Here is a 23,428-nt window from a genome sequence, read left to right on the forward strand (position 1 = left end):
AGGCGTGTAAAGACTTTGTCCATACTGATTTTACTGGTGAAAAACAGAGATAACATCTGGTTAATATGTTATTGTGTGAGCATTATGGGTAGACTGCAAAATTTAGCTGGTTTATGTCTTTCTGAGAAATGTCTCAATATGAGGCAGAAGTTTTAAAGTGGGATTAAGGAATTACTGTAGAACTGATTTTAGTTGAAAACCAAATCTGCAGTATATTGAGTAATATGGCCCCAGTTCTCTAAAAAGTGTATAGTCTCTAGCAGATATAGATTCCATACTTCATAAGAAGTTTTGTGGCTTGAATCTGAATTTACAAATTCTCCTCAAACCAAAGATGAAACATATTCAGTAACTGTGAATTTGAATGTGGATAAGAAAGATACCAACACTTGTTTTTCATTAGAAAAATACTGACATTGTGCTGCAGCTGCCCTACATGATTGGACTTCTGTAAAAACTTGTGCTAGTGACCTGTGCCCTCTTCAGCAGAGGAACCTGAGAGCCCCCTGATGTCATGGAGAGGAAGAGATGGGGAGCAGATGAGCAAGACTTAACTGAGATTTGATGGGTTGAGTATGTTATTGTTGAGAGTTTGCGGGGATTTACTGTTCCCCAGAACTGATATATGCCACTGAAAAAAACCCTCAACTTCTTGTTTCATCCTGTTTCAAGTAGCTGTTGGCAATCTGATGTTTCTTAGTCAGAGCTTGTTTTCCGGGTGAACAGTTCAGCTTCCTAATGGCTTGCAGTGATTACTGTCAGTTAGCATGGTACCACAACAGGTTGTTCAGGCATGAACTGGCGTTGTTCTCTTTTACTCTCTTTCTCCCTGGTTGCACCAATTATAACAGCCTGAATCACATCTAACCTTTCATTAATACCCACTGCCATGATTGTTTGCAAAGTCACGTTCTTAGCTCCAGGATACTGAAAACTCTTCCTAGTGATAAACCTTGAAAAAGATGCTCAAAATAGGAGGTTTAGCAGACTTGGGCTTCTCTGTGGGCATATATTTAACATCCCTGACAATTGTGGAAAACATGAAAGATGATGATACATATGGGAATTTCCAGTGCTCAGCAGTTTGCACATCACACCACTGGTATATCAGCAGCAGTACAACAAATGAAATTAATCGTCTTGCTTTCTGTATATGATGGGGGAAATGAGGGTAGTGTGTAGCTCATTTGAATTAATTTGCCATGAATATTTGATGCCTGTGTAAAAATTGCCAACTTCTCATTTAGAGGCTAAAAAAATAGAATTGAGTTCTAAAAATGCTCAGCAGCTCTCAGAACACAGTGTGACCAGTCTGGTTTTCACAGCTGTATTTATTTACTTTTATCATGGTTGCATCTACAGGCAAAGGTATGATTGAGCTCGGCACTGTCCAGATGTGAAGCAGAGAGACAGTCTTGCCCTGGGCAACTTGTAATCAGGCTGACAGAGAAATGGATGTGTTGAAGCTGTTTGAAAACTTAGCTAGGACTATAGGCATGCAGACTGTGTTGCAGATGGTGAGATCCTGTTGCTGCTTTGTTTATGAATCCAAACTTCAGTAGTATTTCTGCAACCTCAGTCACCACCTTGATTTATGCAGCTAAAACTGACAGAAAATTTGGTTATTACTTTCTGAAACATTTTGATTTAGGATCTTTTGGTTCTGTATAAGCATGCAATATTGTCTAGTTATCAAAGAAAATATATTTCCCAGAACACAGAGGTCTGTTTGGAGGCAATTTGGGAAGACGAGCCGTCCACCTGGGCAATCTTTCTTCTTTGATGAGGCTTGATTTTTGTCTTTGTTGTTTTTTTGTTGTTTTTGTTTGGTTGGTTGGTTTGGTTTGGTTTTTTTGGGGGGGAGGGGTGGTTGTGGGGTTTTTTTGTTTGTTTGGGTTTTGTTTCATTTGAGTTTTTTGTGGCGTTTTTTGTTTGTTTGTTTTTTAAATGGAGTATCTTTGATATCTTTAAGTTCCATAGGTTCTTTCGTTTTCAGTAGCAATAAATGAGTTATAGTCTATTCCTCTACAAACGTTTTCTTGTCTATTAATTCTCTCAAAGAAATGCCTAGGAGCAAGCTGGTGGAGCAAGGTGGATTTGATTGTGAGACACCATTAGGCAAAAAATAACTATCTTTTAATTTCTTTTTCCTCTGCCTGTCACTGAACTATTTAACTTGCAATAAATTATCAAGAACTGTTAGTAAATTAGTATGCCACCTGGGATGGGCTGTTGATTATTGTGTGATTTCTATTTACTTTTCTGGAATGGGCTGCAGTCTCAGATGAGTGCTTCTTTCAGGAAACTCACCTGTAGAAGTGACAAAAGGCCATTTTTTCTTGATATAGATTATACTGAGAGGTTTTAATTAAGTTTTAATTATGTGAAAGAGGCTCTTCATAACTCCTAGTGTTTATTTTTTTATGTGTCATCCTTTATGACCCATACCACCCAGCCTCCACTCAGTTAGTTGTGTTGTGTTGCAGTGAATTTGATGGTGCTTACCCGTTTTTAGGAGCATTACATCAAAGACACTTGATAGAAAAGACTGTAAATCTTCTTATGCTCTTTATCAGTGGCCAGCTATGGTCCGGGGCTGCAGTGGATTAAAACATAAGAGGTGAAGGACAAGGTATCCTGGAAAGTTATCCTGGAAATGATTTTGTAAACATAACAAGATGCACTATGTTGTTTGCAGGGCTAACCCCCAAAGGGAAAAGGGGAGGGTGGGTGAAAGGCAAATTTTGAAGAAAATCTGAAGAGCAGAAAAGGTCTTTGGAATGTATTCTAGAGCTGAGATGAGCAATTAAACATTCCTAATTATTGTAACTGATGCTAGAAAATCAAGGGTAGAATATCATCCATGTAATTTAGGAATCTGAGATCCTGCTTCATCAAAATGTTAGGGGCTTGGACTGCTCAGGGCAATGGACCCCACTTTACCCGGGCACCTGGCTTTTTCCAATACAATAGATAGAAACCTCTGAAAATCCAGAGGGCAATCTAGTCTTCCCAGCTTCAGAGCTTGCACTGTGGGTTGTACAGGGAGCAGCGTTTGGGGAGACAATGAGGTGGCCGTTGTTGATAACAACAATTCTTAGCTGCCTCTGTCTACATACTTTTTTTTTTTTTCAGAATGGTAATTTAAGAGTCACATTCACTGTGCAGGCTGGAGAAATGACCTGGTAAGAAACATGTGAAGTTCAACAAAAGCAAATGCTTAAAAAAAAAAAGTCCTCCATAAAGTCCTCCATCTGGGATGGAATAACTCCAGCAACTGTATGAAGGAGGCTGTAAGCTAGAGAGCAGCTTTGCAGGAATGATCTGGGGTTCCTCCTGGGACTCCCAAGGGCAGAGCAGTTGCCTTTGCAACAAAGAGCAGCCCGCTCTGGGAAGAGTGCAGCCAGCAGGCCCAGGGAGGTGATCCTTCCCCTCTGTTCAGGAATTTGGTGATGGCATCTGGAATAGGTCCTCCAGTTTTGTGCCCCCTAGGTCAAGAAAGGCATTGACATACCAGAGGGAGCCCAATGGAGGGGCAGCTGGACCCAGAGCTGGGGCACATGAGGCACATGGAGAGGATGAGCGAGCTGGGCTTGTTCAGCCTGAGCAAGGCTCGGGGGAGATCTTTTTGACGTCTACAACCAGCTGCATGAAGCTGGATTCAGACTCTTCTCAGCGGTGTGGACTGGAGGTAGAGCCAATGGCACCGGCTGGAACACAGGATACTCCAGTGGCTTACAAGGAAACCAGGTTTTATGATGAAGGTGGTTGAACACTGAAATAGGCCATCCAGACTGTGAGATTTCCATCCCTAGAGATGTTCAGAACTGGAGGGGACATGGTCCTGAACTATCTGCTCTATTTGGCCTTGCCTGGTGGAGGTTGGACTACATGACCTCTGAAAGACTCTTCCTACCTATATGTTTGTATTATTCCCTTCTCTTCAACATTCTGGGAGTTACACTGGACAACTAACTCCCAGTAGACATGTAGCCTGTCCCTTGGCACAACAGGTGATCTGAGAAGCATATGAAAAGGAGAGGAAAAAACAGCGAGATGAGCTGAAGTGCTTACCTAGGAATAAGAACATGTTCATTTAAAAGGAAAGAAAGAAAAGAAAACGCTGTAAAAACATGCAGCTTCTAAGTCAAAGAGCTATATTCTGATGCAACGCCTGGGTAGTATTCACCTGAATCTGTCAAACACTGGAATGACATCTCCAAGAATGATGCCTAATTACCAACTGAGATTGTTTTTATCCTGTCTGTCTAACCCAGGTTGTTTAAGATTTCCTATTCAGATGCAAAGATGTGCAGGTGTGTGTTCTCTTTGCTGTGTATGTGCCTGCCAGCTGACCAGCAGATTTAATCAAAAACACACACAGCTGAGATTGGAAATTGACTCTGGAGCAGTAAGGTTTCCTTTGCTTGTGAAAGTTAACTCTAAGGTTCTGAGGCCACTGGAAACATCAGTATAGTGTGGTTTTTAATCTATGGTAAATGGATGAAATTTATTATTCAGCCATTGGAAGTGGATGGTAATTCAAACTGAAAGTTTGGTGTTAAACTGGAATAGGTAACTGTTCATAAGAACAGCTCCTATTACCAATATGAATATTTTTTCATTAATACTTACATCATGAGCAGCATTAAGGTGTGGGATTTGAGCGGGAGGAGTTGCTTTTTGATGTACTAGTAAAATTCATTTTGTTGATATGGGGCTGCTTCTGGTAGACCCATATATACTTCTAATATGCTTGAGACTTGTATGGTATCTGATACCTTCTTCCAATGAAATCAAAATAGGAACAATATGGAGATTTTAAGGAGAATGGTAGAGAGGTTTTTTCCTCCTTTCTTTGTTGAAATGCAATTATTCTTGCCAGTATATCTTCTTTAATATTTTGTTCCCGTTCCTGAATTTCTCTGGTTTTGTAGTTCCTTCATTTCCTCTTTAACACCACCTATAAGCACATAAGTATTTTTATTCCCATCCTGTTGTTATTGATGTGAAACATAAAAAACCTGTAATATATGTAAAGTCTCAGAGGACAGTTGTGTTACGATCTCAAGAATTACTGCAAAATCTTGTAAGTGCCAACGTGGTGGTAGGACCAATGTTTCATGTGGATTGTGTTGTAGATGGGGTCAGCCCCAGAGTCTGCAAAATGGTCAGTTTGCAAAGTTCTTGCTGACAGAGAACAGAATTGGTACCCCAAGACTAACCTCAGTCTGATGTTTTTAGAGCTCTGTGTAGCTGTCTGCCTTAGCAGAAAAAATGACTGTATTATCTGGGTTTTCTTTTTCAGTATCAGCCATAATTCATAGCTGAATCTCTAGGCATATTCTTGCCAAGAGAGAAAACTCCTGAAGTCTTCCTAGCTATCATCTATGTCTGTAAACACACTGCCAGAATCTGAGTTCTCCAACTTCTCATTTTCAGTAAAATGTTAAAAGAAAAAAGTAATCCCCTGGATTAATTACAACCTTTTTGTGAGGATTAATTGTTAGTAAAAGTGAGAGAAAGGGGATTAGTAGAAATGTTTGTGCATTTATTTCATTTACTTTGTTATTCACTTTTCAACTTTTCATCAAAATGTACTGAAAAAGATCCAAAATAACATGCTTGGGAACAAACAGAAACAACAACCCTCACCCCTCAAATTTACAAATCTAGCGAATGAGCAAGAGTACATAGTTTCTATTTCTGTCTTGGTTTTAATGACGTGCAGCCTTTTCTCTCTATTGTATATGGGAATACATACCGAAGCTTACAGCTTAGTAATCACAGCATTCAGCTGGGAAGGTAACAAGCCTTGTTCCTGCAAGGACACACACAAGTGTTCTAGCAACTGATCCACAAAGTCGGTGCCTCCATCCCAACAAATATTTTCTGTTTACATGAATAAGTTGGAACAGCCCCAGAAGGAATACCCTCTCCCTCTAATTCTCTCTTGGGCCCTAGGAATCATGCTGGTAAGTCTTCTGACAGAAGTTTTCAGCAATACATTTCAGTTATGGCAAAATGATGCTTTTCAATAGAGAAAAAAATATAAAAAGTTTTGTACATCATCATTCCCAATCTCCAATCAACACTCATCCCAAGTACAGCTGGAGAAAGCTAGCACAATGAGTGCCAGGTATGTGCATTTACTAAAACCCTACCTCAATATAAAATGGGTGCTTTACAACTGCAAAAATTGGAGCCCTGATGGAGGAAGGTTTATCATCTATAGTGCTGCTAGAATCAGGCACAGCAGTACTGTGTGCTTCTGAATATAAAAGCTCTATTCTTCGCTGAAGTCCTTTTTCTATTAATGAGATTTGCCCTAATGGGACCAAAAATTACGTTAAAAGACATTTCATTTCTGCTTTTCAAGGGCTTTTTTCCAGTCCATTTGGACTGGATATCAAAGATAAGGAGAAATATTTCAATAGCAAGAGCTTTTATAATTAAGCTTTGTAGCCTACATAATAGAGATATGGCCAAATTCAAGTGAAAAATAATTACTGTTTTTTCCAGGGCTTACTTCTGCTGCTCTGCCTCCCTTTCTTCTCCCCCTTCCATTTTCCCCTTTAAAACCATATAATCAGTCGTGCCTTACATATGACACGCTTGCTCAACGCAGCATTATCCCCTGGGTTTGTATTTTCTCCTGTGGTCTAGGAAAGAAGAGCTGTTCAATCTGTAACTATACCCAGTCCTCCATTAAGGAGAATGCCTACAGTTCTCAAAGGAAGCAGGTGCTTCCTGAACGGTAAGGACTTAAATAAGTAGTGCCAGTCACCCCTTTAGATGTGGGAATGGACAAATTCAAAATACAGTGAGAGACACATCTGAGAGACGTTGTAGGTGATGCTAAGGTGGGCATGATCTTTATTGGCTTCCAATCTTTAGGAACCTCTCCCAGTCACTAGAGCCTTTCAAAGCTCTCAGTGATTTCAGATAACTGCTTCTGCAACTTTGGACATAGCCCATCTGGTTGGATCAACCTGTGTCTATTTGCAGATGTATCTACATACACATATGCATGTTTACACACACACCTTCAAGTTTGGAAAATGCTGCTTATTCCTTATGACTTTTAACAGTGTTGTTAAGTATATTGATCTCTGTAAGGAAGTGCTCTATAGAATTGGAAGAAAGAGGAATAGAGGTGCTTGAAGTTGATGCCTCAACTAGCATTAAGGATCTCTTTGGAATGTCATGGGATGACCTTTTGCTGCGAGAACACTGGGAACCTGTTGAGTATTTGGGATTTGAGGGGACAATTTGTGCTAAAGGAGATTCCCCAGAGCAATGTTTTGAGAGATCTGTTTTCCAGTCTTCCTAGAAAATTCTTATGTAGTCTTACAATATAACTGAGTTTCATAATAAGAGACCATAAGTCATGCTTGTGATATTTTTAAGGCAGACGAGTGCTTTATCTATTACACAAGACCATGAGGTGCTGATCAATCCCATATGACTGGTATTTTTAAGCACAATGACTGCCTTTCATATTTTCTCCCCATCCACTAATTACCATGCATGTAATTTCTGTTTGAGCCTAGTGCAGTTTTTCCTGCCAACAAATTAATGGCTAGTGACTAGGAACTGTTGTACCTGTTTCTTCATTAAATTAGATCAAAACATATATGCAGTCATTTGCTGTGCATCCATTATCCTGTTTGGGAGCCACTGTTTTATGTTTTTTGCTCTGAGATGTCTTCAGACAGAAAATATTTGCAGGTTTATTGGAGGTCTACAAATAACTTCTTGAATTAGATTAGTCTGTGAATATCCAAGCTAAAAAGATCAGTCTGTGCCTGTTCTGTCTGGGACATACTCATATTTGTTTAGATGTTGGTGAGAAAGAGTGAACCCATTTCTCTATGCAATCCAACCTTATTGTTTTTTCTTTTTTTTTCTTTTTTTTGCACTTATTTTATGGGCAATATAAAACGTGGTTAGGGAACGTTCCCCTGCTGTGACAAGAATTGGCGCTATGCCTCCTCGACTGCTGTTCCTTACTCAGACTGCTGATTTTGAACATACTGGGAAAGACTATCTGATTTAGTTCCTGGTGTTCTGGAGTGCGTAGTTTTAAATGAAACAATTTGAAAATGTAAAGATATCAATATGAACATCCCACAAAATGTCTCAGCACTAAGTTTTGCTCTTTTTAGGTGTAGGAACTCTACAAAGGGTACATTAAATGGTCACTTTTGTTGAAGAATTAGCAAAAGCCAGGCTAATATTGGACCTTGCAGTAAGAACAAAGGACTCTTCTGTTTGCACTTTAAACAGAACCGAAAATAGTAGCATCCATAACAAATAGTATTCGCTTGCTTTATGTAAGCCTTAGGTATCTAAAAACGTTTTTGTTGTTTTCAGTGTAAGTTCAGCCTATGCAAGAGATCCACTAGATAAATTAAAGGTATTCCTTATTAATTACCTGCTCAGAACAGCATCAACGTATTTTTCAGAAGACAAACAATGTATGTGTATCTTAGCTCTGCAAGATAGGTGCAAATAACACTAGAAAAAATAGCTATTAAAGAAAGGGCTGTCTATGAAGATGTTGAGCACTGTTTCTCCTCTCCCTCTGTTGTGACCTTTGGTGTATTCACACCTCTCAGTATATTGCAGGAATACCAGATATGTGTAATATGTGCCAGTTTTTTAGAATTCTTGGGCTGGTGGCACTAGTTACTGCTCTGAAATATTTTTGAGCAGAGCATTTCTCAAGAAAATGTGGCCTGTCATGCTAGTTAAATGGCAACAATTTTTTTGGTTCCAGCAGGTTATAGATGGATGAGGTTTGTTCCTGTGGAGGAAGAGGTAATGATCAGCTTGCTTATCCTACCTGACACTTCTCTAAATAAAAAGGCTGAAGAATTGAGCTGTAATTGGTATCCCCTAGAGAGCTGGCATGGTCAGCAACTTTGAGGTGTTCACTTATAGAGATCTGGCAGATTCAGATATATACAGGTTGCCCGTAAATGCAGCAGGGCAGAATTTTCAGGCTGGTCATCATCACTGGTCAGAACTTTTGTGACTTTTTCTCTGTTGGCATTCATTATTATGATCATAGAATCATAGAATGTCCTGACTTGGAAGGGACTGACAATTATAATCAAGTCCAACTCCTGTCCCTGCACAGGACAACCCCACAGTTGACACCATGTGCCTGAGGGTGTTGTCCAGTGTCATCTTGAACACTGTCAGGCTTGGGGCCGTGACACCTCCCTGGGGAGCCTGTTCCAGTGTCCAGCACCCTCTGGGTGAAGAACCTTTTCCTAATGTCCAACCTAAGCTTCCCCTGGCACATCTTCCTGACATTCCCTCAGGTTCTGTCATTGGTTGCCAAAGAGAAGAGATCAATGCCTGCCCTGCCTATTCCCCTTGTAAGGAAGCTGTAACTGTGATGAGGTCTCCTCTTTGTCTCCTCTTCTCCAGGCTGAACAAAACAAGTGACTTTAGCCGCTCCTCATATGGCTTCCTCTCCAAACCCTTCACCAACTTCATATCCCTCTTCTGGACACTCTCCAGTAGCTTTATATCCTTTTTATTCTCTGTTGCCCAGACCTGCACACAGTGCTCCAGGCGAGGCCTCACTAGTGCAGAGCAGAGTGGGACAATCACCTCCCTGCCTGGCCTGTGCTTGATGCACCCAGGACATGGCTGGCCCTCTTGGCTGCCAGGGCACACTGTTGACTCATGTTCAGCTTGCTTTTGACCAGAACCCCCAGATCCTTCTCCGTGGAGCTGCTTTCTGGCATCTCGTCCCCCAGTCTGTATGTAGAGCCAGAGTTTCCATGTCCCAGGTGCCAAATCCAGCGCGTGCCCCTGTTGAACTTCATGTGGTTGGTGATTGCCCAGTTGTCCAGTTTGTTCAGATCCCTCTGCAGGGCCTCTCTGCCTTCGAGAGTGTCAACAGCTCCTCCCAATTTTGTGTCACCAGCAAACTTACTAAGTAATCCCTCAAGTCCTAAGTCTAAGTCATTTATAAAGACACTGAAGAGTGCTGGCCCTAAGATAGTTCCCTGCAGAACCCCGCTAGTGACTGGTCACCAGCCCAACATCACCCCATTTACTGGAACCCTTTGATCCTGGCCCGTCAGCCAATTGCTTACCCACTGCACTGTGTGTTTACCCAGCTGTGTGCTGGACATCTTGTCCAGGAGGATACTCTAAGAGACAGTATCAAAGGCTTTACTAAAGTCCAAAAAGATCACGTTGACAGGCTTCCTTTGGTCAGCTAGGTGGGTAAGCTTGTTGTAGAATTAAATTATGTTTGTTATGCAGGACTTTCCCTCATGAACCCGTGCTGGCTGGGACCAATGACTGCATTGTTGTTCAGGTGTTTTTTGATAACTCCCAGAAGAATCTTTTCCATGATTTTGCCAGGAACAGAAGTGAGGCTGACAGGCTCACAGGCTGGGGTCATCCCTGTTTCCAGGCTGTCTCTCTGTCCATCTGCAGATTTACCTGGTGCCGAGTCTGCCTCTCTTGTCTCCTTGATCTGTCCTCTGCAGCAGAACTTACCATCACTGCCGCTGTGCTCCTCACTCGCTCGTCACTGACTGTTGCTCTCGGTTGTATTGTGTTTAAATTTCCTCTGGTTGCCCCTGGCAATGCCCCCGCCGCATCAACCTCTTGATGATGACCCTCTCTACGATGATGTGTAACGTGCTTCCACTATAGTGAATGCCCTAGAGAAGAGCCAGACATTTCAAAACTATTACCTTTTATGATCAGTTTATGTCATTTCAGGCTTGCCTCATTGCAGTGTGAGCCAGTTGTTCTCCGTCCAGTTGCTCTGAACACATTTTTCTGTTGAAGTGCTAACTCAGATGTTCATTCCCTCTTCAACATGTCTAATCTGTTAGAAACTGCTCCAGTCGGTAACCAGCTCATTTTAAGATCCTGACTTCTTAATATTCACTCCACATCCTCAAGTGCCTCATATGATGCTGGTACTAGATAAATAATACTACTGCTTCAAGTTGTGATATTCCAAATGATTAATGAGCCGACCACAACACTGGGGAGAAAAAACTATACTACATGCTTTCTATTAGTCCCACTAGGATTGCTTCATATGGCCTTTGGTTCTGTCCTGAGATTAGGGGATCAGTGTAGTGGATATTTCTCAGGGGCTGTCCTAAACATTCCCACCTTCCCTTCCCTTATGGCGGTTCTCATAGAGACTGGTTATTGCTTTGAAATACATCTGTGTGACAGCTTGAGAGGGCCTCTCCAAGGGTAAGTAAATACAAATTCTAGAAGAAACTGTAAATGCTTACTATGAAAAGTGATATATTTTTCTGGGATATATGTACATGCATGCATATACATATTCTGTTATTGTGCTTTTACACAATTCAGTTGCACACATAAGCTGATTTTCTCATTCTCATTAATTTTCAGTGATATATTAGTGATCAGATTCACTAATAACTAACATATGTGAGGAATGATTTTGGGTGCAACTTCCAGGAAAAATCTGCAAGATTAAACTGCTATCTGAAAGGCATTTTATTTTACTCTCTGCTTGGAATTATGCTGGGTTGATTCTTTAGATATTGTTTTTGCCACTGTGAGAGTAAAGGAACTCTATTTTTCACTCTGCAGCTTTGCTGCTCTTGAGTTATCAGGTCTTTATACCACCCAAGATAAAAATCATAACCTTGGCAGTACACTTTGTGTGTTTTATGAATGCCTTCTGAGAAGCAGCATCTCATTTACAATTGGGACCAGGAGCTAGAGTAATTTCTGTACCAGCCAAGCATATCTAATAACACATAAATGTTGCAAATTGTAAAAGCAAGAAAAATAGATTAGTTAGTTACTTAATCTGAAAAAATGTTGAGGGTATGATTGCTCTGTGCTGTGAAGTTCTATGAATATTGCCCTGAGACTGGCAGTATTGCCACAAAGAATGTTTACCCTCAAAACTCCTGTAGACATGCAGGTTAGTGTGATGGCATCACTAGGAGTTTGATGCTGCTCTGTGCCCAGCAGCCTCGTGTCCAGTTTAGCCAAGAACCTTCTTCTAGGTGTTAACATTACATGTTCTTAATGGAAGTTAATGGACCTTAGTGGGGATGGCTCTTAAGTTTGCATTGTTGAGATTTTTGCTGGAGTGAGTCCAGCACTCCTTAAGATGGAATCCCCACAGCCAAATGCTCTATGTCTGATGGCAATTCAGTCTACTGCAGAGGAATGAAGAGGTGTAGGTGCTTCTTGGACATGGCTGCTGTGTGCTTAAATAAGAAGTTTTCCTGTATTTTGACCTCTTACTTGGCTCAAAGGAGGTTTTTTTCCCTTCAAGATCAGTTTAGAGAGGTCAGGAATATGAGGTGTCTTGATTTCTGACAGCATGCAGGATAATGGAATTTAAAAATGGTGTGCCTCATCTCTCTTGCCACTTGCTGCAGAAATCTTCTGTGGCAAGTCAGATGTCATTATGGACATTTTTACTTTTTTTTTTTTTTTTCCTATTTTAATACTAGAGAAGTGGAAATGAAAATAAAAGCTAGAATTATAATTAAGATCAGTTGCTGAAGCCAAAAGAGACAGCACAATTGTAATATGTTAGAAGATTGGCTTGTTTCAGAGAAAGTGCTGATTAAGATCAAATTTATCTTGAGCTTACATTTTGATTGGACCTAAATGGATGGGAGGGGGTTATATTTCAGACACAGGGCAAATGATGCATGTTAATATCCTGTGTTTATTGCCACTTGAAATTACAGCATAGCTTTGAATTGCTGCCAAATCTGCAGTTAAGACTCCCTGGTAATCACTATGATTATTCCAAGTCTTTGTGGTAGTAGTGGAAAAAGTATGATACGTAAGCTACTGTAGCCTGAGCTGTCAGAGTATTTTTATCCTTTGCGGGTCAGATAGTGATTCCACCCAGCAGAGGGAATGGTTAGACATGCTCATTGCCCAATGAATCCTGAAAGAGAGATTAAATAAATGGATTTAATTACGTTATTTTCAGATTTATTTGGCTTTTATATTACCTCCTGCCTCACTAGCTTTTCCTGAACTGAGGAAAAGTGAAGCTTTTCTTTGCATTTGGAATGCTTTAATTCATTTGGCATGGTGTGGTATTTTTCATTTTTATTAAAAATCTTTTTTGCTTTCCTCCCTGTTGGTCTATACAATATCATATTTCTGCTCATTTTCTTTACAGTCCATGGGATAGTTCATCTATCTGAAATATTCTTTTACCTCTGCTTAGCGACTGGAAGTTGTAGCTTTACGTCTAATCTGAATGTATACACATGTGTTATTGTGGTTTATTTAGCTGATGGGAGATTAGGAAGTGAGGTCAGGGATAAACAGCATAATCTAAAGTTACTATTTACTAAAAAAAAGTTAGAAGAGTCTCACAAGAGGGAGAGTTGCTCTGTAAAAAGTTGTTTAAAAGAAGCTTAAGTGAAATTTAGATGTGATTCGAATCTGTTATGTTTTTCGGATACACTATTATTCAAGCAAGTAGTTGTTTATTTTGAGTTAAAACCCTCAGCTATCAGTGTTAGCTCTTCAGACACTATGTCCCAGTTGCATCCCTTCATCAGTTGCTAGCAGGAAGGTTTTGCTATTTGTTCCACTTACAAAGTAAATAGAACTTGTTATGGAAAGCATTTAATGTGAGTACAACATTTACTCTGGAATATTTTCCTCAATAAGTAGCGTTAGCCAGCAGGCAAGTCTGAGCACCCAGTGTGTTAGCTATGGGAAGCAAATCTGTATGTGTGGCACATACTGATCATTTTAAACTATTGAAATATAAATCAGAAACTGAGTGAAAATAAAAAATACTTCATTAAATGAATTCTGATGTGTGTGTGGATAAAAGTATAGTTAGGGACTCTGCCATATATGATTAGATGCCTACAGTCTTTAGGCTATTTTTTTTCTGATAGATTTAACTCTGAAAGATGCATAATATTTTTTAAGGACAGCATTAGCAAATCTCTCAGCATGTTTGCATTTCATTATATTAATAGCTAGCATTTTTCTTGTGACTTCAGTTTCCAGAATGATGTTCTCTGCAAGCTGCTCTTGGGTCCTCATTATGAAACTTAGATGTGCCTATGCTCAAGGTTCATTAACAGTAAAAAAACACTCCCAAATTTATAAGACTAATTCATTTATTATTTTGAAGGCAATATTTTGGTATTTTTGGAAGCATAAGATTTGTTGGGCCAGAAAAAGACAACAAGATGGTGTAGTCCAGAGAATACCATTCTTTACAAGTGTGGATTATGCCTTTTCTGGAGTATATGCCACACTGATTTGTTGTCTTAGTTGTGTAAATTTTAAAAACCATTTACAGGAGAGTAACAGAGAGCTAATGCTGTGCTGCTTCTAGTGATACAGCATGGAAAGACTTGTAGACACTGCAAGCTACGCGTGGTTCTCAGGATCAGCCTTGTGCATGTGTGAAGATGTGAGGATGTTCCTGGACACAAGGTTCAGCAGGAATTGTGGAGCTCACTCTGCAGCCTTTCTTGTGGAGTTACTTTAGCACAGGACTGGGTTCTTCTTTTTGTCATCTGATCAGGAATGAGCAGGAATTAGTGCTGTATAGCTCATTTCATTTGAATTCATTTCTTTCCAAGAAAAACTGAATGTTTTGAGCCTGAGCTGCAGATGGTGGAGTGGCAAGGGAAGTACAGATCTCCATCCTGGGCATAAATACTGTGACAGCACATTCAACTTTAGGTTGGTGTCATGACCTCTGCAGAAAATTTGCCAAATGAGAGTGTTACAAGAATCTTTGAACACTGTATCTAGGCCACGCGCAGCATACTTGAAGTGTATATAGTAATGCATTAAACAGATACTGTTTGAAGAGTTTTCCAAGAGACAGGCAGCCATTGGATACAGTAGGAATAAGAGATGGCATTTGTGAAGGTGTCACTTGTAGAGGCTTTCTAATAAAAATGACACACTTTCCTAGGCTTGGGTATTGTATATCGTTAAAAAAAATACAAGATCATAGCAAGGTTATGGGCTATTATCTTGCTCTTCTAACTGACGTAACCGCACAACTAATAGAAGTAGGTTTGGCTTAATATATACTTTAATATCAGGTTTCAGCCATGGACCAAGTATGTGCAATTCTCTCTCTTGTTCAACAATGTACATCAATATGTGCCCTATTTTAGGTATATGAAAGCTATGTTGAAATTAGCACAACAGTGTATGTGTTTCATGTATAAGTGCACATGCTTAAGTAACCTGTCAAATTAGAACATCTATAAATGTTGTGTTTATGGTTTTCCCCCCAAGACCAATTGCAGTAAAAGCTCAGTCCAGCTATCATATTTGTCTAATTCATTAGAAATTTCAATTTTTTAACTTCAGCTTCGCTCTTAAAAAGTGACAACATAAAAACTGCACTGTTTTGTCTAATGTATTTCTTTCTCTCTATTCACGCGATTGCAATTCTGTTTGCATATCTCAGTGCCATTTCTTTCTGTAAGCAATTTACAGTCACCGTATCACAGTGATCAGGATTGTGTGGTGTCTGCTGCATCATTTGCTGAATATTATAAACACATTTTGAATTCATAACTTTTTAAAATGTTTTTTTAAGTGTGAGCCAAATAGAGCCCAGTTAGGCTTTGAAAATACATGTTTTGTTTGTAGGGTGTCAGTTGATAAAAGCACATTTTGAATGCAAACTGGGCCTATTTGATCTGGAATGACAATGAAAATGGATCCTCACATTGGAACTTTTAGAACCATGCGATAACATTCTGGCCAACTGCAAAAGCTGAAGAACTTAAAGAGAGTGAAATTCTGATTAAATTATGTGAGGATCATTTCTTTGTTGCTGAAAACCTGACATGATGTTCACACAAGGAGACAGCTCAGACTATTACTTTGTCTGAGTCGGGGTATTACCTGGACCTGAGAAGGAAATGCAAATAATTGGCATATTTTTCTGCATCAAAGTGAATTGCTGTTTTATCAAAAATGTGTCAGCAGGAGGAGAATGGTGAAGCAGTCGAGAGATGTTATGTACTTGTTCTTTCTCCTGGGTCATTCTTCTGATATAACAGTGATTATTTTTACATTTAGTATTTACAAAGACAGCCTCACTAGATAAAGTGATGTATTTATATGGACATGCTAAAATGAGTCATTACTAGTCATTACTAGTATTCTTTTTTGGTTAGTCTGAAGATTTTCTCATATGGCTTTATGAATCTTGCATGTAGACCAAAATCCAAGGCAGTCATTTTGAGCAGAGATGGGGAGCGTGATCAATTTGTTGTTATTTGCAGGAGAAGTTATATAATTTAACATTCACAGATTTGGTCAAGGAAAATGAATAGGATCTTGTGGTCCTTAGATGCTTTTGAGTTTCTTGTCCACAAAGTTTTGATATGTAATGTGTGTACAAAATCTGACATTTACACAAGAAAAATAAGGCTGTTGTCTGTTAGAAAACTGTTTTATGAATTTATGTTGTTGGTTTTGTCTTTTAGATAATTCTTGTAAGCTCTTCGCATAATGACCGTGACCAAAGTCTTTTCATAAGCACGGATGAAGGAGCCACTTTCCAGAAACAACCCATTACTTTCTTTGTGGAAACTCTCCTTTTTCATCCAAAAGAAGAAGATAAAGTACTTGCTTATACCAAGGAAGGCAAGGTAAAGTGCAAAAATACTGCATTGGCTTGAAATTTAAGAATTCCTCTGTTAAGGAGAAATAAAACAGTTCTGATATGCTGATCAGTGTTGGGTTTTATGAAATATCAATTGTCCAGAAGGAAACTATGTTTGTTTCTTGAGGCACTTATTTAAATATTTATTATATGCAACTCAAAAACTGTGTTTTTACAATAATATCAATCCTGTCATTTTCAATTGATATGTATATGGGTAATATTTATACTCTTGTATAATATAGTTCCATACTGTCTCTGAACTGTGTTCCTCCCTAGAAAGTGACCATAAGCAATTGCTCTGTAATTTATAGTGTAGTATAAAGTTAATGAAGCTGAAATAGTGCCTCCAAAGGCCATTCATGGCATGTAAAATAAAGTAATATAAAATAAACTGCACAGTTGTGCAGCAGAAGAGGATTTTGGGAATCGCTGAATCTGTAGAAATATAAAATAATTCTCTCTCCCATAATGTATTTGTACCACTTTCAGATCTGGGAGTTGTATCACGTGGTTTGTAAGTTTTGACCATTTTTCAGATTTCTTCTGGTTAATTTATAAAGTCATTTTTCTGGATGGGTTAGACTAAATACTGATGAGTGAGCACACACTCTGTAAGTGTGCAGTTCATCTCCTTTTCACAGTGCCAAAATTGCACCTGTAATGTCACTGTGATTCTGGTCTTGGTAGTGGCCTTGACTTACCTCCGTCATTAGTCCTGTTACAAACTGAAATTAGATAAACTCTAGTCTGTGTTAACCCTTGTCAGACTTCCTGGAAGGTTTATATTTAGGTGGTCAGAGTAGTCAGAGCAAGTTTTTCATGCTGCAACCAAATCCTGCCCTGATTGCAGTGCTGTTACATCAAGTCATTTTCTTTTGGGATATTTTGTGGGATATATAAATTAACAGCTGATCTCAAACCAATGCAAGTTTACAGGCATTTTGAAAATAAGGATAGAACTAGAATAAAAAAAGGATAGCAAACCAAACTCAGAGATTACGTGAAATATTTCAGTTAGTAGCTTCAATCTGAAATCCTAACACAATTACAAGTGTGTTGAATGCATGTTAAGTAAACAAAATACTTCCGGGAAGCCTGAAGTTATGAAAAGGTCTTTTTTTCACTTGGACTTTTGTTTCTGATGATAGATATAATTCCTGAATTTTTTATAGTTGGAAGATCAGTTGTCTTGAAAAACTAAATGGCAGAAACTTTCACTGTAAGAGTCCAAATAAGTGCATTGATGAAGTTGTCCAGCTACAGCAAGTGGCTAGAAATATTTGCCAGGAATGAGGAGGAGACGGGAGCACCAAGTGAAGCATTTGCTTTGTGTTTTGGTGAATTATGCATGATAAGGAGGTTTTCAGACAATTTATACTTGGATCATCTTCCAAACAGAGTAATACTATAATTTGCCACTTTTAAAATGTGACTGGTCAAAAAAAATACAAAATATTCAGTAAAGAATAGCCCTGCATTAGTAGCAGGAAGGGTTAGGCAATCTGATAGACTTTCCTCACACTTGCAATGTGATCCCAAAAGAGTGACTGGACAAGTCCTACATCTTTGCCTAAAATGTGTAGGAATGAAGGATGCTTTTCAGTATAACCGGGTCAGTAACTTGCTTACATTTTGTATGGGTTCCAATATATTTGGCCTAGTGGGGAGGGGAAGGTGAAGTGGTGTTGGTAGGGGAGGAGCCGAAAATCAAGATTATAATTTGACATCAAAAGAAGTCACTGTATTAAAATCAGTGGTCTTGAGAGACAGTGTTGAACTGAATTTGGCCTAGGGAGATGGTATTTGAGTTAAGTAACTTAACCTTCACTGAAAGGAAATAGTATCAGGATGTAACACAATCTAGAGCCCAGGAGAAGCCTGCTGTAACGCAAATTATTTCTTAAAAAGGCAGTTTTGAGAATACAAGGAGTACAAGATCACATCCTTCATAAATAGCAATCAGGTTTCTTTGTCTACTGGAGCATCACGGCCTTTCTCACAACTTCTGATTTGATTTAGGGCTTATTTTATATTGCAAAATATGCGTTGTTCTTCCATTCAGAACCCTAGATTTTGTTTAAATAAAGCTCTTGCCTCTGGCTGACACTATAAATCAATGCAAATCCAGTCAATGTGGTTGGATTAATCCATTTACTGCCTCGAATCTATACTTTCTTTTTCTGGCTGCTTCAGTTATAATAAATAACAATCAGCTATTCACTGAGCCTATATACATGCTTCTAGATTTTTTTTTTTTAAACTCAACAGGAATGCAGTAGATTTTAATTGTTCCTTTGGAAGCTGAAAGGATGAAAAATGGCAAAACCAAGAAAAACATTTTCAAGCGTTTCAAAAAAGTGATTCTACACATTTATTACATGCGTGGCAATAAACATTATAACAACCATTAGGTGTGTTTGCTGAAGCCAGAGATTTTAGCTGTCCACTAATACAACTCTTTTCACCTCATATCTTATCTAATTTAGTGGTTTTATTACATGTACCTGTTAAAAACCAAAACACACATGGTTCATGTTTGGTTTTTTTTATTAAGGGAAGTTGAATGTGTGCATGTGTATTTAGATCTGAGGTTGGAGACTTTTTGGTCACTGATCATTTCTGTCTGTGCATTGAGTGGGTGAAGGCCTGAAGTAAGCAATATGAGTCCTGATTGTAGTTTCTTACCCGAACTGTGGTCTACCTGCTTTAATTGAGCATGCAGTGGAACAAAGCCCAGTCATTGTGAAAAGCAGAGTAACTGGGAAATACTATTTTATCTCTAATTCAGATTTTAGTAAATTTACCCATAGAGTTTATGCTGAGATAAATTATCTCAGCCTTTACATATTAATAGTGCTGGTTTTCTGTAGATCTTAATATATAATAGTGTTGTGTGGTTTGTGGTGGTCGTGGTGGTTTTGGTGTTTTTGTGATTTTTTTTTTTTGTCTGCCTTTTTTTTTTTCCATTTGTCATTGAAACTGTCATTTTAAAACAAAAACATTTTTAGTCTTCATAAGATACCTTCCCCCAGAACAATCAGCAACTGAACTAGTGACTTATACTGACATCAGAGAATAACAATTTTACTTGCCTTTCTTTCCCTATTAGAAATATTAAGAGAGAAACGATTATATGTAAATTGGATCAAATAAGAAGTGCATACAGACAGCAGGGGGTCTTAAATCTGTCTTTTTAGAAGTCCAGTAGATATTTCCTATTTTAACTAAAAGAAACACATTATAAAGGCAAATGTTGAAGGAGGGAGATTTTCTAATAGCTATTTTATATCCCATGTTCTTCTGGGGAAAACAGCTTTTATCTGCACTCTTGATATCTATCCGTCTTATTAGCATTTTCTTTCATACCAGGGGTGAACTGTTCAGAGGGAAAGTGGAGCTGGAGCTCTCTTCCTCATAGAATGATAGAATCATTTCAGTTGGAAGAGACCCTCAGGATCATCGAGTCTAAGCATAACCTAACTCTAGCACTAAACCATGTCCTAAGTAGCTCGTCTAAACTCCTTTTAAACTCCTCCAGGGATGGTGACTCCACCACTTCCCTGGGCAGCCTGTTCCAATGCCTGACAACCCTTTCCAGGAAGAATTTTTTCCTAATATCCAATCGAAACCTCCCCTGGTGCAACTTGAGGCCATTTCCTCTTGTCCTATCACTTGTCACTTGGGAGAAGAGACCAACCCCCTCCATGCTACAACCTCCTTTCAGGTAGTTGCAGACAGGGATAAGGTCTCCCCTCAGCCTCCTTTTCTCCAGGCTGAACAGCCCCATTTCCGTCAACTGCTCCTCATCACACTTGTGCTCCAGACCCCTCACCAGCTTTGTTGCCTCCTCTGCACTCTCTCTAGTATTTCATTGTCCTTCTTATGAGGCGACCTTCTGCCTCTGCTGGGTGACCATTTCTGACAGGTCACAAACTGGTATCCATGAAACAAGCCCTAAAGTACATTTCTCCTCATCAAATCCCTTAGGCATTTCTGTAATATCTTTGGTGCTGTTTTAGCAGAGTTTAAAATCCATTGATTTTCTGTCTTAAGTGTTTTTGAAGGAATTAAGGCTTGAAGCACAAGGGGAACATTTGTGCTTGTTTGGTGAATGAATGAGAAGAAGAAAACTGTCCTTTTGCCATCCGAGGTAGAAAAGAACTGTGAATTGTTTTAATGATTCACAAGAAGACATTGTAATTGAGTTTTGGTCATTATAGATTATGTTTTAACAGATTTTGTCTATGGAAGGTTATTACTCTGAAAAACATCATAGGGAGTTCCTGATAAAGATTATTTTTTTTTAATTGGTGTACAATCTGTCAATTTAATAGTGACATAGGACCTGTCTATGAAGATGTGCATCATTAACCATTTCCTATCATCTAATTTTACTCTAATTGTTATTATTTTGTAGGTTTATGTATCCATTGACTTGGGGAAAAAATGGATCCTTCTGCAGGAACGAGTTTCGAAAGATCATATTTTTTGGTAAGTAGCCTGTTATTTTCCAAATACAAAATGATCAGCAAAAGAATCTCATTATAATCAAGAAAGATGTTTTCAGAGGTACTGATGGGGACAGTACAAGCCTTTGGTGTCTTTTGCAGCTTGAGTATGTCAGTGTTGCTGCGTCCACTATTGCAAATTCATTCGCCAGTGATTATACCGGCTGTCAGCACTTAAAAGGGTTACAGGTTTGGATCTATGGAGCCCAAGATTTAAAGACAGCTGTAATGTCCAATGAAATTGCTTTTTGTTTTACTGGTGAAATTGATCTTTAGTAAGGAAAGAAGTCTTTTTGCCAAGAAAAATCTATAACAATTTTTTAAGAGAGGTTGAATCAGACTTATTAACTGAAGTCATATATAAACTTAGACTATTAAGGAAACTGGTGAAAAATATGACGCTATTGAGTACACATATATCAAATCATTTCATTTTCAGCCCAAATATTTTGCAGTCTATCAAAATGTTTAACAAGTGATTTAAGCAGGTTGACAAAATAAGTCAACGCCTGTTTTTTATACAAATGAAATTAATTTGAAAAGTATAGAACTTCTTTTACACAAAATGTAGCTTTTTGGTAGTGTTTTTAATTGATTTTGCATTTTTAAATGGTCATTTGTACACTCAGCATTTATCTGATCTCTACTGAAAAAGCCAGAGAATTCCCCCTTGCACATTTTACTTCAGTGTGTAAGTATAGACTCTGCATAACTTTATCATTGCCAATAATTGGTACTTTTTATTACAGGATTAGTCATAGCATGGTAGACGTTTCTGTTCCCTAAATGTCTTTTGATTTTAGCTGTAGAAGGACTCTGATCTGTGTCAATTACATGAAGTACAATTAGCCGTGTGTCTATGGAGCAATGTATGGCTTTAAGCAAAATTTTGCCGTTTGCTGGTAGTGTTGCCAGTATTGAAATGGATTTACGTGATCTTGGTTGCAAGAATTGTGGTGTGTTTGGCTTACATGCTGTCATCCTTGTTTCTCAGGTAGTTGCTTTTCTCTTAAGTCGAAATATATACTTATCCTGGCCATACTTGGAGAAAAACAAACCAAACAAACCCCCAACCTACTTAAATGACTGGTTTAGAGGCTACAAAGCACACAGAACTGTTACGATACCTACAGGTAAATTGGCCCAAAGTGTAACCTGACCTGGGGGGATGTTGTCCATCCACAGATCAAAGCCTCCTTGAAAGATCTGGGAGCACAAGACCTAACCCGCCTCGCTGCCCTCTTGGTATGATTATCTCTGGCCATATCAAGGGAGCTTTTTCATACTTTCAAGTGCGTAATTTTCAATCTGCAACCTACTTACAGTCCATACTTTAAAAAAAACAGCATGCAGTTGGTTTGTAACACCCATCTGATTTACTTCAGTTTGTCTCAGCCTTTTCTGCTGAAATACTTGAATCAGCCTGACACTTTCTGCTTACTTGCTCCTGCAAAAAGTAGCCTTATTGAGGAACTTACTTCTGCACAGCAGCTGAAGTTTCATGGACAATACACTTTACAGGTCTTAACTACCACATGAAAGAGAATAATCATTTAAAAGTAACACAGTGGGTCAGAAATGCTACGTCTGCCTTATGACTGATTTTTCTTTAGCAAGATTATACAAGGTATAAATCAGGAGGGCATGTGGCTCTGTCGTTAATCAAAGGAGTTCTTCAAATGTGTTAGGTCTGAAAACCATCAAAGCCACTAACAGGTAAGAAAGGACAGAAAGCCCCTCCCTTGCAGACTTGTTTAGTGATGTTTTTCTTATCTGAGTCTAGGTATATTTAGCACATTTACATTATGAAAAAGGTAGCATACCACTGAAATACGTGTCAGTTTTGGTCTGACCCAAACAATCTGTCAATGGTTTCTTTTTGCTTGTTTGTTTGGTGGTTTGTTTTGTGTGTGGGTTTTTTTGTTTTTGATTGTTTGTTTGTTTTAATGTAAGAATTAAAGCCAGCAAGTGTATGTTTAATATTAAGTCTGTGTTTTGCTGTGTTTCATGAATCCTTATGTTTCCTTATATCATTCAGACACAATCAGGGAAGTGTCCTGGAGCTTTGATAGGAATAACTCCCTTGCAGTACTTCAGAGTCATGGTTGTTCATAAACGTCACACTCCTCTCAGATAAGAATAATAAATTTTATGAGTCTGTACATTCATAACAGAAATACTTTCTAGGCTTTTGTTTCCCCTTTTCTGCCTATAGACCATTCTGGCTTCTCTCAAG

At 38.8% G+C, this 23,428-nt stretch overlaps 1 protein-coding gene across 4 annotated transcripts in view; it reads left to right on the top strand.

The window, feature by feature from the left end:
* Positions 1-23,428, top strand: part of SORCS2 (sortilin related VPS10 domain containing receptor 2) — a 562,584-nt gene that overhangs the window by 430,546 nt on the left and 108,610 nt on the right. For all 4 annotated transcript variants that reach the window (XM_082051270.1, XM_082051271.1, XM_082051272.1 and 1 more), the window contains exons 4-5: positions 16,503-16,667; positions 21,102-21,175. In XM_082051270.1, the coding sequence (XP_081907396.1) occupies positions 16,503-16,667; positions 21,102-21,175 (239 nt within the window). The remainder of the gene's footprint in view (positions 1-16,502; positions 16,668-21,101; positions 21,176-23,428) is intronic.

This window comes from Streptopelia decaocto (assembly GCF_964273445.1).
Source record: "Streptopelia decaocto genome assembly, chromosome: 4".
Taxonomy (NCBI): Eukaryota; Metazoa; Chordata; class Aves; order Columbiformes; family Columbidae; genus Streptopelia; species Streptopelia decaocto.